Raw genomic sequence first — 15,224 nt, forward strand, 5'->3', positions numbered from 1 at the left:
TAGTAAACAGGGTGGTGATGACAAAAGTGACCTTTTGTTTATGATGCAGCACATGCTCAGTTTCACAACAAGAGAGATGTGTTAAGATCTTAAGATATATGGTATGTGGATTATAGTGCCTCTTACCACATGACCACTCATGGTGAGTGGCTTAGAGACATGTAGAAAATGAAAAAACAAAGTTATGTAGAAATAGGTGATGATACTATGCATCCCATTACGCATGTTGGGGTAAAGTGACATTGTCTATGCGGGATGGCAACATAAAGCTTCAAATGTGAAGGGGGACCAAGAACATTAATATTTTTAATGTTTTAACCTTGGGTGGCCCCTAGGCATAAGTGTCCCTTAGGAAACTTTAATGAATATTAAAAAAAGGGGCCTAGGATATTATTGGAAGGGGGGTAACTCCACTTTTGGGAGTTACACGCCTCTCTCATCTCTCTCTCTTGCTTTTGGGAAGGTGTGCAAGCTACATGTGTGGAGGAGAAGGGAAACGCTGTCGACTAGCTGCTGGATTTTCTGCGTACAGAACAGGCCGTTCAGAACCTGGCCGTACAGATCAGGTGGTTGCAGGCCGTACAGCGCTGGTGGAGGCTGCCCGTACAGAGCTGTTGACAACAGGTGCAGTGGTAAAGTTTAAGGTTGATAGTATGCATAAAGTATGTAAAGCATGCCAGCTTGGTAAACATGCCAAGCATGCTTTCCCACATGAAAAGCATGCCAGTGCAAGGCCATTAGATGTTATTCATTCAAATGTATGGGGATCAACTAAGACTACAACAATTTCAGGTTGCAGGTATTATGTTATATTCATTGATGGCCACACTAGGAAAGTGTGGGTTTACTTCATGAAGAAGAAAAGTGAGGTGTTTCCTCACTTTTAGAGATTTTAAGACTTCGTCGAGAAGGAAAAAGGCATACAAATAAAATGCATGAGATCAAATGGTGGGGGAGAACATTTCTCCAATGAGTTCAATGATTTCCTGAGAAAGAAGGGAATCAAGAGATGGTTTACATGCAGGTACACTCCGCAACAAAATGGTGTTATAGAAAGAAAAAATAGGCACATTGCAAAAGTGACACGTCCCTTAATTGGTTGAAAAGAATGTGCCACATTTATTTTGGGAAGAAGTAGTAGCAACTACTATGTACATTATTAATAGGACACCCACTGCAGTTGTTCATGGTGAACAGAAGTTTACAGGTATAAGACCGGATGTGTCTCACTTGAAAGTGTTTGGGTGTATTGCATATGTGCATGTTCCTGATGAAGTAAGAACAAAGGTGGATCGAAAGGTAGAGAAATGCATCTTTATTGGTTATTATATAGAGCAGAAAGGTTTTAAATGTTATACCCTACCACTCATGAGATGCGAGTAAGCAGAGATGTTGTCTTTGATGAGATGACTAGCTGGTATGCACCACTGAAGGTAACAAAAGATGTAGATGTAAGAAGTGCTAATGTAAGATGTCTTTGACGAGATGACTAGTTGGTATGCACCACTGAAGGTAACAAAAGATGTAGGTGTAAGAAGTGCTAATGCTGCACCACATGTAGAGTAGCAATCATAGGTGGTTAGTGGACCTAGAGAGTCCTCTCAGGTGGATCCAATGTTAGTCCATGGTTAGGTACGTTAAGGACAGATGTAGATACACATGTATCATGCAAAGTGAAGGAAATGGTAAATGAACCTTTTGTGCCTAATGCATATGTGGATGGTGATTCTAGCGGCTTTGTTTAAGAGCAGAGCCTTGATGAGGAGATTGACATTCTGTATGTGGTTACTCGTAGTGTAAGGAGAGCCAAGGGTGCTTTAAGGACACCTGGGTGATCCAGGTTCACGTAGGTCTACAAGGGTTAGGTACCCTGTTGACAAGTTGAGATATGATGAATATAAAGCCCATCATTATGCTTACATGGTTAAAGCAATATAGGAGTTGGAGCCCACTTGTTTTAAGCGGGCACTTGGAATTAAGAAATGGAAAGATTCCATGAATGAGGAGATGGTAGCATTGGATGCAAATGCAACATGGAGTTAGTGCCTTTGCCTAAGGAAAAGAAGGCAATTGGATGTAAGTGGGTGTATAAAGTCAAGCATAACGCTGATGGTTCAGTGGGTAGGTATAAGGCAAGATTGGTTGCCAAGGGCATACAAAAACTTATGCCATTGATTATGAGGAGACATTTAGCTCGGTTGCAAGAATGGCAACCGTGAGAGCTATCATGGCTATGGCTATAACAAAGGGTTGGTCTTTACATCAGATGGATGTAAAGGATTGGTCTTTACATCAGATGGATGTAAAGAACGCCTTCTTGCATGGTGATTTGCAAGAAGAATTATACATGATGCAACCACCAGGTTATGAGAGTGATGCACACCTAGATTTTATGTGCATATTACGCAAAGCCTTGTATGGCTTAAATCAAGAACCCAGAGCATGGTTAAACAAGATCCAGGAGTTGTCACCATTGGATTTCAGATATCCAACGTAGATTTTTCACTTTATGTTAAAAGGATAGATAGAGGGATCATGCTATTAGTCATCTATGTGGATGACTATATTATAACTGGGAATTGTGATGCTGACATACATGATGTCAAGAGGGCTTTTGAAGGAGAAGTTTGAGATAAAAGACTTGGATGAGCTACGGTATTGGGCATAGAGGTGGTAAGATCACCTTATGGCATTTTGTTATTGGCAGAGGTAGTATGGCTTGGACGTGTTGTCTAAGTATGGTATGACACGCTGTAAGCTTATTTCAGTACCATTGGGGTAGAACACAAAGCTTTCCACAGATATAGGTGAGCTTTTGGAGGACCCCACTATGTGCAGGTGCATAGTGGATAGCTTGATCTACATAATCATTACTAGGCTAGACTTAAGCTATGATGTTGAACTTGTCAGTCAGTTTATGCAGGTCCCTAAAAAGCCACACTTGGATGTGGCTAGATGGGTTTTCAGGTACATAAAGTCCACATTTTCTTATAGACTTTTCTATGAGGCTAGTATAGAGATACAACTACATGGGTACACAGGTGCTAATTGTACTGGTAGTGTTGCAAAGAGGAGATCTACCAGTGGTTTTATGTTCTCATTTGGGAGTGTTGCTATGAGTTAGAGAAATTAAGAAGCAGCCAACAGTTTCTTTGTTGAGTACAAAGGCAGATTACAAGGGTACTGCTATGGCAGCTTGTGAGGTAGCTTGGTTTCAGAAGCTACTTTTGGTGATATGGGTGAGCCCATGGATAGGACAGTTGTCATTTATTGTGACAACATGAGTAGCATATAGTTGGCCAGTAGCCTAGTATACCATGCTAGGATGAAGCACATTGAGGTGCATTATCACTTTGTGAGGGAGAAGGTTCTAGCAGGTGATATAGATCTGGTATATGTCATCACAGAGGATCACGTGGCTGATATCTTCATGAAGGCATTAGGCACAGAGAAGCTCCACGGGTTTAGGAGCTTACTTGGAGTGTAGTGTGTGGAGTTGAGCTCTAGGGAGAGTGTTGAGATATCAAACTCAACTCATGCTACGGGTGGACATTGATGACCTTCATGTGTGATAGCTTCCACACTTATGCCACTGGCATGGTTGGTGAGATTATGGCAGCTATGCCCCCCCCAATGGATGATCAGCTGTGTAACAGCCACTTTGGAGTACTAGAGTTATGGCATAGTTATAGCGCAAGCTCATATAGTTTGGTTTACACTATGGACTAACCATTTGTATGTTGTTGTAGGAGAGTACTTTCCCTTTATGTATATATTAATATCTTTTAGTTATATGGTTGTAGAGAAGAAAAGAAGATAGAAGAAAAGAAGATAGAAGAAAATTCAGCCATCCATCTCCTTTGTTAACCAAATCAACATGCTACCTTGCACAAGAGAGGGAGACAAGAAGAGAAGTAAGACCATGCAAGGATTGGTTTAGAGACTAGAATTTAGCCAACCCTAATGAGGGTTAACTCCCCGATGTGAGGCCACTAGGGCTCACTCCACCTCTACTTATGTCACTCAAATGGAGCTTCCACAAGCTAGATAGAGAGCAAAGTGGGGCTTTTGTTGAGGTCGAAGGCAAGGCCTTGGCTACCCTACTAGTAGTGGTTCCAATCAAGGAAGGCTTCCAGAAGTGTGATAATCAGGTGGAAGAAGTGGATGGTGGCCACAATCGCTGGATCACGCACTTGCTCAATGAACACATGGATCTTTGTGAGCACAATGGCCTCGGTTTAGGGGCTTCGAGACATGGGTGGAGCAAACCATGGAAAGTTGTATTGAATCTTGAAGTTCATCTTCTGCTCCTTCTTGAACAGGTCCCAAGCCCAACGGGCGACAGATGGGCAAGTAGGCGAGGTCGATCCTTAGATGGTGGGGTGCCTTGCAATACTGCTCCAAGATGTATGGTTTGAGGAAAAAAGGCCGGCACCAAGGCTGCTCGCCCATAAATTCAAAGGTGATGGGGGGAGCAGTGGAGAGGGGTCACTGACGCCTCGTTGTTGTCGATGGGGGTGTTGGCACTTCCATGTATGGTGTCCAAATAGGGCTAAAGGACATGGATATCCATGCGGTCTGTAACCCTGCTGATGGAGTTATCAACCGAGAGAGCAAGATGTTGATGGCCTGCTCGAACTCCGTGCGATCCAAGGGGTCGCGCCAATTAAGGGGGTTGAGGGGTGGGTCGATTTCTTTGTTCTCTTGCGTGGGTGGCGGGGGGATCTCACCTTCCTCAAGAGGTGTGGGGGAAGGGAGGTTAGGGAGTGATTGTGATGGGGGTGGAGGGGGTGGAGGTGTTGTCGATAGAGAGGGTAGTGTGGCGAGGTTTGTGGTAAGGAGAGGTGGGGACCTTGCCGATGTGTCAAGGGAATATCCTTTAGGTTGAGGGGGAGTCCCAAATGAAGAGTGAGGGTGGGGGGTGAAAGAGGGGTTGGTGATGGAGGAGCAGTAGATATGGTGGCATGGATTATCTGGAGGTGGCATATGTGGTAGAGGATGAGAAGGCCTTGGTGGGTGTAAGGGGGGAGCTCATAGCGGCAGAGGGATTTGTAGGCGTTTTAGATGATCTCCCATCCCCGATGATGGAGGAAGTGGAGGGCTTCGGCGGTGCGGGAGGGAGGGTACGGGTAGGGGCACAGCCCGTCAAGGAACATGAGGTCAATGGTTTCATCAGTGGGGATAGCATGCCCACATTGGAGAAGGTGGGCCCAATTGAGGAGGTTGGCTTGAAGGGGGTGGACAGAGAAGTCAAAGAGGGTGGCGGGTTCGGAGAAGGAGATTTGGCCCTGGAAGAAAAGGGTGGCAAGAAAGGAGATGGAGGCAAAGGGGAGCTTGGTGAGGATGTAGGAAAATGTGGCAATGGAAATGGGTTCGTTGAGGAAGATGTTGTGCTGGAGAAGGTTTAGGGCAAGTGGCTCGGTAGTTGAGGTCAAGGATTTGGGCGGGGTTTTGGGGAGGGGTGGTGAGGTTAGGGAGCTTGGTGTGGTTGTCTTCATCGGTGCATCGACTTTCCTTTCAACAGCGTTGGGGACGAGGACAGAAGGGGCGGGTGGAGGTTGGAGAGCCTGGGCCTCCACGACTTGGAGTTAGGAATTCTTCTAGTGAAGGGCACCCTTCAGTAACTTCCCTGTACTGAGTGAAGGAGAGGCGGATGTTGTGGCCTTCCTCCTCTGCATGTACCACTCGTTGTTTGAGTTGATGAGCTTCTATTTGGGTGAGGGCAAGGGCGTGAAGGGTGTGATGCTCCGCTTCTTGGGCAACCTATAATTGGCATTGAAGCTCAGTGAGGGAGGCAAGGGTAGCCACGCGGTCCTCCAGGGCTGCTTGGAAGTGGTGATTGGCCAGTGTGGCCTCATGGAGGGCCTCCTGGGTCTGCTACTGCGTGGTTTTCGCATGTGTTTGCTGGTGTAGCCTGCGGTGACCTACTCTTGCTGCATGTGCATGTAGTTTGTCTTATGGTTCATTAGCTCTCGGGCTAGGCTAGGGAATCCTTGGGAAAAATTAGGCATTGTGCCATGGGTGGAGCGGATACCCTTTGAGTAATCTTCCTAGGAGCGGAAGTTGCTCGCGTGGGCCCAGTGCAAAGTATCCATGGTATTTCATTGGGAGGAAGCGGGGGAGGAAGTGCCTGCTTGGGAGAAGGGAGGGGGCAAAGAGGACACATGAGGAGGGGGAGTTTTGTAGAGGTTTTGCTTAAAGAATTGGGCTGTGCGCGCAGCTCCTCCTCTTCTGCGCCGACTATGTGGGGTGAGCTTCAGCGTCTTGTGCCTCCATGTCGGTGCCAGCACTAGCTTGGTGATGGGCAGGCTTCTGGATATCAGGGTGATGGTGTTTAGGGGGTGGAGAGGTTGGAGAGGGGTGAGGTGGAGGCAGAGGTGTGGGAATGGAGGTGGCACCCTCAAGTTGGACGGGGAGGGGGAGGTATGTCCAGCCTGCAACATGATATAAAACTTTGGTGAGGAGTGAGACTGCTAGCAAGCTTGCCCTATGGGTTTGCACAGACCGCATGGAGCTCCTTGTGTAAGTACTCGGCCTAGATCACCTGTGCTCCTTGGTGGACACGGGCAAGGGTAGAGAGATGGCACCGATTGAAGCGATCGGTCCATCGGGGGGTGGTGAATGAGGAGGAAGCAGAGAGTGCGGGCAACATGACAAGCTCTTGCTGGGAGATATTTTGCCACTCGATCCCATCCTTGGTCGTGAAGCCCTGGTAAGTGCCACAGACATGGCGCATTACATTGGTGAGTCGAACGTATGGTTGCTCTATGCGTGGGAGATGGAGTGCCTCCTGAATGAGGTCCATACTAAGGTGGATCATTTGGGGGTAGCCCTTGTTATCTAGGCGGGCCACTATTGCAGGATCGTTGATAGCCATGTAGCACGGTCCAGTGCAGTATAGGAGCTTGTGCTCCACCTTATGGTTGTTCTTCACTCATGAGGCTATGGATGGTATGGCCGTTGACCTAGCGCATTAGGTTCCTACCCAGGTGAGATAGCTCAGTGAGGTGCTTATCGTACTCCTCAAAATTGCCCCCAGTTGGGCGCTTCTTCTTCTGGGGTGTATGAGGGAGGACCTCATAGGAGGAGTCAAAGTGTGTGGCCATGCTGCTAAGAGTAGGAAGCTAGTAGGCCAAGTGAAAGCTTAAGAGGAAAAACTGCAATAATTTCGCTAGGGAGAGAGAAAAGATTGAGTGAAATGGAAGTCGTGGGCCCCTTTTATAGATTTCCAGGAAGGGTACGGCCATGGCTTCAGGAAGGTATGGGCATGGCTTCGTGATGGCACAATCAGGGCTAAAGGAAGGTATGGTTGTTTCTTAGTCTATTGAGAAGGGTATGGTCGTGGCTTCAGGAGCGTACAGGCGTGGCTTAGGGAAGGTACAGCCGTATGGCTGGGTATGCTATGAGAAGGGTATGGCCGTGGCTTAGGGAAGGTACGGCCATGGCTTAGATTTTTGACAAGAGAACGGTCGTCTCTCATAGCAACAACGAAAGAAGGTAACGGACATGGCTTGGTGAAGTTACAGCTGCGTCTTCACAGGAGTGAACGGGCATGGCTTCGTAAGGGTATGGCCATGTCTTCATGTCATTGTTTTGTTTTTTATTTATTTTTATTTTTTTTTGGGACCCTGTAAACAGGTTTTGTACCCTAAGGCTATGTAGCACCCCATTGTGGGTTTTGTACTGACTCATTGCCCAATTTGCTAGAGTAAGAAGGAGGCTCCAATTCGGTTTTGGCGAGGTTGAAAGCTCCACCGAAGGCTTGGAGGCTTCAGCCATTGGGGTTGGAGAAGTGATGGCTTGAGTGGGGGTGCACCGAGGAAGTCGGATGATAAGGGGTGAGGAAGTAGCCAAAGTCGAAGATACGTCACTGTCAGAGATAGTGGATTGTGGTTGGATGGTCAAGGCATGCTCCTAAAGTTTTGCTTTCCTTTGTCTCGTGTAGTAGTGGTGGTGGTAGCAATGGAGGCTAGCTTGGGCTTTTATTGAAATTTGGGTGATTCTGGAAGCACGGGAGTAGGAATGGTGTACGTTGGGTATTGGGGGACCCAAATTTGCCCATTGCCTTCATAGAAGTGTTGAGCTTGGAGGAGAGTATTGGACACCACCGTGGCCTCCTTTAGGGCATTTTTTAATTGAAATAGTTGCCTTTACTATGTACAGAGCTTTTTTTTGAAGAAAATATTCACAAGTGCCCTCTGTACATAGTGGAGGCAACTATTTTAATAAAAGAAAATGTCCTCAAGGAGGCTACACCGGCGTGGCCTCCTTCAGGGCATTTTTTTTAATTGAAATAGTTGCCTCCACTATGTACAGAGGGAACTTGTGAATATTTTCTTTAAAAATGCCCTCTTGGAGGCCGCACCAATGCAACCTCCTTCAGTTTTAATTGAAATAGTGGCCTCCACTATGTACAGAGGGAAAAGGCCATTTTTTTATGAGGCATCACAGATGGCTTGAAGGGCATCTGATATGGTTTGAATTGCCATGGTGAGCAAGCATATACGGTTTCAAGGGCCATGGTGAGCAAGCATATATGGTTTGAAGGGCATCTCATGCAAGAGAGCATGCATATTGCTTTCGTAATTTAAAAAAAAAAGGCTTGAGGAGGCCGTGTCGACGTAGCCTCTTGAGGCATTATTTTTTTGTGAAAGCCATGGATGCCACATAGTGGTGTGGAATCCTCGAGCTTTTTTTTTTTTTTTTTTTTGTGAAAGCCATAGATGCCACATACTATTGTCATATGCAAGCAATGCTCTCATGGACAAGGTTAGCAAGCACTATATTGTTTTGAAGGGCATCACTTTGAAAGCATGTAGCATGAGGGCTGCTCACCATAGCTATGAGCACATTATAATATTGTTCTCAATGGTTTTCAATTTAAAAAATGAGGCCTGAGAAGGCCATGCACGTTACAATAAAAACAGGTTATTTTGTAATAATGCCAAAAACACACGAATAATGCAATAACACACAAAATCCAAAATCCATTATTCCTAACGGCACAAGAGAATACCAAAAAAAAAATTCATTATTCTCCAATAATAATGGTAAAAAATCACACGGAATTCTGAGATCGGAAGAAATAACGCCAAAATCTTATCCAAATGTTGTAGGACATTGAATTTCAAAATTGATCTAATGGAGTTTTGCCAAAATCAACCTTATTCAGAACAGCTTTCAGAAACGTAAAAACATGCGTTAGTTGCATACTAATGGAAAAATCATGATAAATAATGCAGAAAAGCTATTAATAACGTCCAGTAATGAAATTATACTAATGTCAATAGCAACATCTTCTTAGTTAATTGCATGCATTATCTAAAATTGGCACAATAATAGTGAGAAGGTACTTGCAAAGAGAACAACCAATTATGTGTATCAACCAGACTATGCACTTAGGGATGTTTGTCTTGGTGACAAGCCCAATTGTGCTACTATTATTAGAGACTACATTGTTGTTGGGAGGTATTTTTTAGGGGGGATGAAAATTCCAACATACACCAAGATTTATGATCATATGTTAAGGTTTAGAGCACAGGTTAGGGAATATGTTAGGAAGGGGGGGGGGTCCATGACTTGGGGCAGCAGATTTTGTGTTTTTGGACCTCCCTTTTGGAAATGCTCTTCATGGTGCCGTGTCTCGGCCTCCTTGGGACACTATTACAGATAATCATGTGCGCTATGGATTTTCATTGGCTGCATCATCACTCTCAAATTCAGGTTAGTTTTTTATTATGTCAAATATGGAGATCTGACAGTGGATTGTTGTCATGCATCACTCTTCCTATGTATTGTTGCATATTGTTGAATGCAAACCTGCAACATTGTCATGGATTTGACCATTTTTGGTTTTAATTTGCAATATGCTTCCTCTATGTTATCTGTGGTGCATAGATGTTACCTCCTATGTTTTGCTTAGAAAGATCACCACTATTTGAGTCTTTGCATATGCGACCTTTGGAGTCAGTGGCTTACCACCATTTTCCAGAGGTGTCACGAGCTAGAGAGCCTAATGGGGAGGAGTGGCATGGAGGATTGGAGAGTAGCTTCACATTTATGGCTTTCTTTGTTGAGTATGGTATATGCCTTGAGTTGGGATGTGGTATAGCCCCTATTCTCAAGGGATGTTTGAAGACAAGACGTGTGTGTGCATCGATGGACAAGGATGAGAGACTACTGTCTTCATATGTGCAACCCTTACTACATGTTAGAAAGCGGGGAAGACACGAGGATGCTAGCACTTCATAGGCTATGGATGATGAGACTGATGCACATGCGGGAGAAAACCCGTACGACTAGTGAGTATCTACACCTTCCCCATACTTACCGTGGTGACTAGTCATTTGTGTTTTTTTTTTTTCTGATTGGCCTTCCCGTAGTTACCGATTTTCACCGCCTTAATTATCCACCCGTAGGCGATGTCGCCGCCGCCGAGGAAACAACAAGGGGGGGGTTTGAACCCCAGGACCTCTTGGTCCTAGGCAAACACCTTCACCACTTGAGCTATCACCTCATTGGCTAGTCATTTGTGTTTTTGACAGTGGTTGTTTAGGATTCCTATGTTTTCTGATTGCTATGGTTTTAGCGATGGTTTTGGATATGGATTCCTATGTTTTTGTTTACTATGTTTTTTGGTTCATCGAATGGACAACATGGTTGTGTTGCTACAGGTTTGATGCTCTTTTCATATAAATGGTCATCCTCCTAGTTGGTCTTGGTTTACTCACAGATGGCATATTAAGGGGGTTCACACAAACAAGAAAGATCCCCATCATGACAGCCCATTCCTTTTGATGAGGTGCCCAAGTGCCCAATTATCCATAAAATCGGTGTGTGAGCCTCCTTAGACCATGGTCATAAAGCCACACCTGGTTTGCAGAAAAACTTCTCATCATTTACTTAGAGAAAAATGCAATACACATGGCTCTGTCACCTGCCCAAATTTGACAACCAGCTCTTCCAGAGAGCACTCAGAGTGTAATAATAAGAGGAAGGACAGGCATAGTACACAAAGGCAAGGAGCTTTGCATGATCATTATCAAAGCCCTTTGCCAAAGGTTTTTGTACAAGCAAGGCATCCCACCTTGTACTCTTTGGGTGCTTAGTATACCTCCACATTCCATTGCTCTTTCTTCTTCAGCTCCCTCTTGTACTCTGCCCAGTCATAACCTGCAGCAAAAATCATGGATAAGTCATTAGCTAAGGTGACCTTAATAATAGTATATGGAAAAGACCAAGCATTCTTTATACCATCTCTTGCAGCCAGGCTTGTCATGATGTCATCAATCCCTTTCTCCATCCCCTTCAAACCACACATGTACACAAATGTGTTGTCCTTCTTGAGAAGCTCCCATAGTTCATCAGCATATTGAGCCATCCGTGTTTGAATGTACATCTTCTCTCCTTTTTCATTCTGTTGCTCACGGCTTACGGCAAAGTCTAGCCTGAAGTTATCTGGGAACTTCTCCTTCATTAGCTCAAATTCCTGATCAAGAAAAACCATCTTCAATATACCAAGAAAATCTGCTAATTAAAACATAAGATGTCAATACACTACCAGTTAGATTTATTACCTCTCTATACAGCAGAGTGCTACTTGTAGGTACTCCAAGGAAAAGCCAGGCAAGTCCCTTGAACTGTTGGAAAATTAACTTAAGGATCAGGTTTGTAGCTGACAAACAAGCAAGTGTGCACATGCATGCCCACATCCAAGATTGTGTGCACGCACGCACAAGCATGCACACATGCAAACACTCATAGACCCCCCCCACAAGTGCACGTGCAAATACAAATGCACCCAGGTCCCACCCATGCGTGTGTGCACCTGCACAAACACACGCACACACACCCACATGCATGTGCGCACCTGCACAAACACACACACACACACACACACACACATGGCACATTTGCATGCATGCAGACCACATGCAAACATATGCATCCATGTCCACATGGCACACCTGTATGCAAGCTTGCCGCACCACACACACACACACATGGCACACCTGAATGCATGGACAATAGCAACCATAAACATGACATGCCCACATGCACACACAACTAAGCCTACAGCCCCACGTGTGCTTGCAAATACATGCACACGCACACATGCCCCTGCATGCACACATGCATGCACAACTATTCAATGCAAATTGTTAGTGGATTAACCAGTTAGAATAGTTTACATGTATAACTTATAAGGCACTTGCTCACCTTATAATCAGCATGCTCCTCAAAAAACATCTTCCATAGAAACCCTCTGAATGGTGCTATGCCGGTTCCAGTCCCAAGCTGTGGATGAAAACAGTCACAAATTCTTTAGAAACATTTTCACAGCCCACACAAGTTCTTGGGCTTTGACAGCAAGCTATTCAAGCCAAAAAAAACAGCCAAATCTCACCATAATGATGGTGGCATTTTCATCCTTTGGCATGAGCATCTCCTTTCCAACAGGTCCCGTTATTGCTACAGGCTCCCCTGGCTTCAAATCACCTGCGTTAAAAAACTGCTTGATGAGAAGGGCTCCCAGCCACGATCCATTAGTTCCGGAAAGATGAGATCTTATGATAAGGGTGTAGGTCTTATGCAATTAAATCATGCTTTGTGCTGAGTTAATCTTAAAGAGGAGGCTTACACAGAAAGTTGGAGCACACCCCTTTCACTTCTTCGCCCTTATCATTGATGTAGACAAGTCGCTTGACACAAAGGGAAACCTGCAATAATACCAGAGCTGGTGAGAGAACAACACACTACCAGTTGTTGCAACATCAACTACAAGTTGACCCAGAATGTAAAAGCATCCATATGCACTGGTTAAGGTCACTCCTAGAAGCAGGAAGATAGCACAAGGACAACAATCATCTTACAGTTTTCTTGTCTCCGAAATCGCCAAGTGCACTACTAGCAATGGAGTACAAACGGAGCTTGTGAGGCTTCCCATTAGCATCAACACCAGGAGGAACAATTCCAATAGATTGACCCTCTCTGTAGTCTACCTTACCTGCAGATATAGAATAAGATGATGAGTAGCCTTCAGCCCTACCAGAGAAAACTTCATGAAGAAATGAAGAATTCATACACATATACTAGGAGGAGGAGCAGCATGCTTTGGATCCCCAATTGCTCGATCCAGTTACTCTATGCATGTATGTATGTATGTGGGCATGAGTGTTCATGCATGTATGTATGTACATATATACGAATGTATAACTGTATGTATGTACGCATGTGTGTGCATAAGGATGTATGAGTGTGTGTACAACTGAGCGTATGCATCTGTGTACGGATGTGTGTGCATAAATGCATCTGTGTACAGATGTGTATGCATAAACGCATGTGGTTATGAATGTGTAAAAAAAGAATGCCTCACCTAAGAGAGAGACTACAATAACATGCATACTGTGGCCACTGCTAACACACAGCACTCATAGGGCAGTGACATCCTTCTTCTATGATGCAAAAACTCATTATAATCAAAACTTTCTTACCTTCTGTGCTGAAGACCATGTGCCATGTTTCTCCAGGAGCATCGTCTCCGACGATTTTGGTGTTGAGCAGACACAGACCCGTGTAGGGACTCCTGGGTTTGAATGTGTTGACAACGAGGCCCTCGTCATTCTTCTTGGACTCCTTGACAACTTTGGCAGGGGCTTCTGTAGCCACAGAGGCCCTCACAACGACAACAGCACCCACATGCTTGGAGTGGATGATTTTGTTATCGCAGGAGAGAGTTGTGCCATTGAAGAAGGGCTGCCAAACACAGAAAATAAGAGTTATTGAAAAAAAGACAGAGTCGTAAATAACGTCATTACATCGCATTATTCATAGCCATGCCATGAACATAGACATAGACATTAGCGCCATGATCGCGATGCACGTATAGCCATAGCCAGCAGCAGAAGTTATACTGCAGAAAATATACTTTCACTTTTATCATAAACATTTACGAGCATTACCCCATCGCCCTCTAATCGCACTTAATTGGATTCTAAACATCCTCCACTGGCACATTATCAACGCTAAATTGCACATAGCCATCGCCCACATGAGTTCTAAACAGTAGCCACTATCCAGCCCGGCATCATAAACAAACAGTTATCCATCGCCGCCCAACATAGCATCATAAACAAACAGATAGCCATAACCACTACAACAAGAAAAACACCCATACGCGCAAGGTAGGTTTCTCATCGCCCACTTGCACAGAATTGGATTCAAGACACTAGATACAGCCCATAACAGCACAAGATACAGTTAGCCATAGCCACATCTGGAACAAGAAGGAGAAAAACGAAGGCAAATCCACTGGCATTAAAGCTACTGAAATAACTAAACCTTCCTTACCTTGAATGCAGGCAATGAAACGCGGTCGAAAGCAGGACGGGAGGTGGTTGTTGAGATGCGGTCAAGGGAAGGAGGAGCAGTGGAGGGGGAGGATACTGTTGCAGCTTGGGCGGCCATGGTCACACACAATATGCAGATGTCACAGAAACTTTGAGTGGAGAAGAAAGATGGTAAGGAGGATCGAGGAGGAGGAAAGTTGGCACCCCAGGCAAATTTTTGTGTGTGGATAAGCTATATGCAATTGACGTGGCTTTATTCATGGCTTGAGCTGTGCTCTTTTTTAAAAAACCGACCAAAATAAAGGTAATGCAACAGACCGAGGTCCGAGATTATAACCAAAACTTGTTCATTGATTTTTGTTTTGAATAAAGATTTCAATCTAATCACATGTGAAAAATACACTTCAAATAAGGTTTTCAGAAGCACTAGGCTTTTCCTTCATTTGGTGAGTTGTTTCTTTGGAGGACCCAATTTTACTATGGTCCTCATGAAAACATATATAATGTCTTTTCTTCTATTTTTGTTTCAAAAATAAGCCAAAAAAAACAAAAAAAACATTAATAGTGGAGATATTCACATACAAACTTACCATCTTACATACCAACTTACCATCTAGGTTGGGAGCTTCTTTAATATCATAGGTAAGTTACAACCATTACAAGGTCGCTAATTATATTTCAATGTACTCAATTTATTGTTCTTATTGTATTCACTTTGAATATTGAGTCTTATTTAACTTTTTCGATTTATTCTTTTATTTCAATACAGTTTGTCAATGTGATTTCACACTTCCATATTGTCTCTTTTAATTGACCATCATTATAATAAGTGGGGGGCTTTGTGACGATTGTGATGAAAGGTTGAGGACTTAGATA

At 44.3% G+C, this 15,224-nt stretch overlaps 1 protein-coding gene across 1 annotated transcript; it reads right to left on the reverse strand.

The window, feature by feature from the left end:
• Positions 1 to 10,871: 10,871 nt before the first annotated feature.
• On the reverse strand, positions 10,872 to 14,576 carry LOC147637041 (ferredoxin--NADP reductase, leaf isozyme, chloroplastic-like). Its single transcript, XM_086800659.1, has 9 exons — positions 14,350 to 14,576; positions 13,494 to 13,755; positions 12,873 to 13,006; positions 12,641 to 12,719; positions 12,407 to 12,498; positions 12,220 to 12,297; positions 11,577 to 11,639; positions 11,254 to 11,488; positions 10,872 to 11,172 (listed from the first exon to the last, which is right to left on the reverse strand). Exons 1-9 carry the CDS (start codon positions 14,464 to 14,466, stop codon positions 11,105 to 11,107), a joined length of 1,128 nt encoding a protein of 375 aa, XP_086656785.1. The 5' UTR covers positions 14,467 to 14,576; the 3' UTR covers positions 10,872 to 11,104.
• Between the last annotated feature and the right edge of the window lie 648 nt (positions 14,577 to 15,224).

This window comes from Cibotium barometz, chromosome 7 (genome assembly GCF_041138505.1).
Source record: "Cibotium barometz isolate CiBa-2024 chromosome 7, ASM4113850v1, whole genome shotgun sequence".
Classification (NCBI taxonomy): Eukaryota; Viridiplantae; Streptophyta; class Polypodiopsida; order Cyatheales; family Cibotiaceae; genus Cibotium; species Cibotium barometz.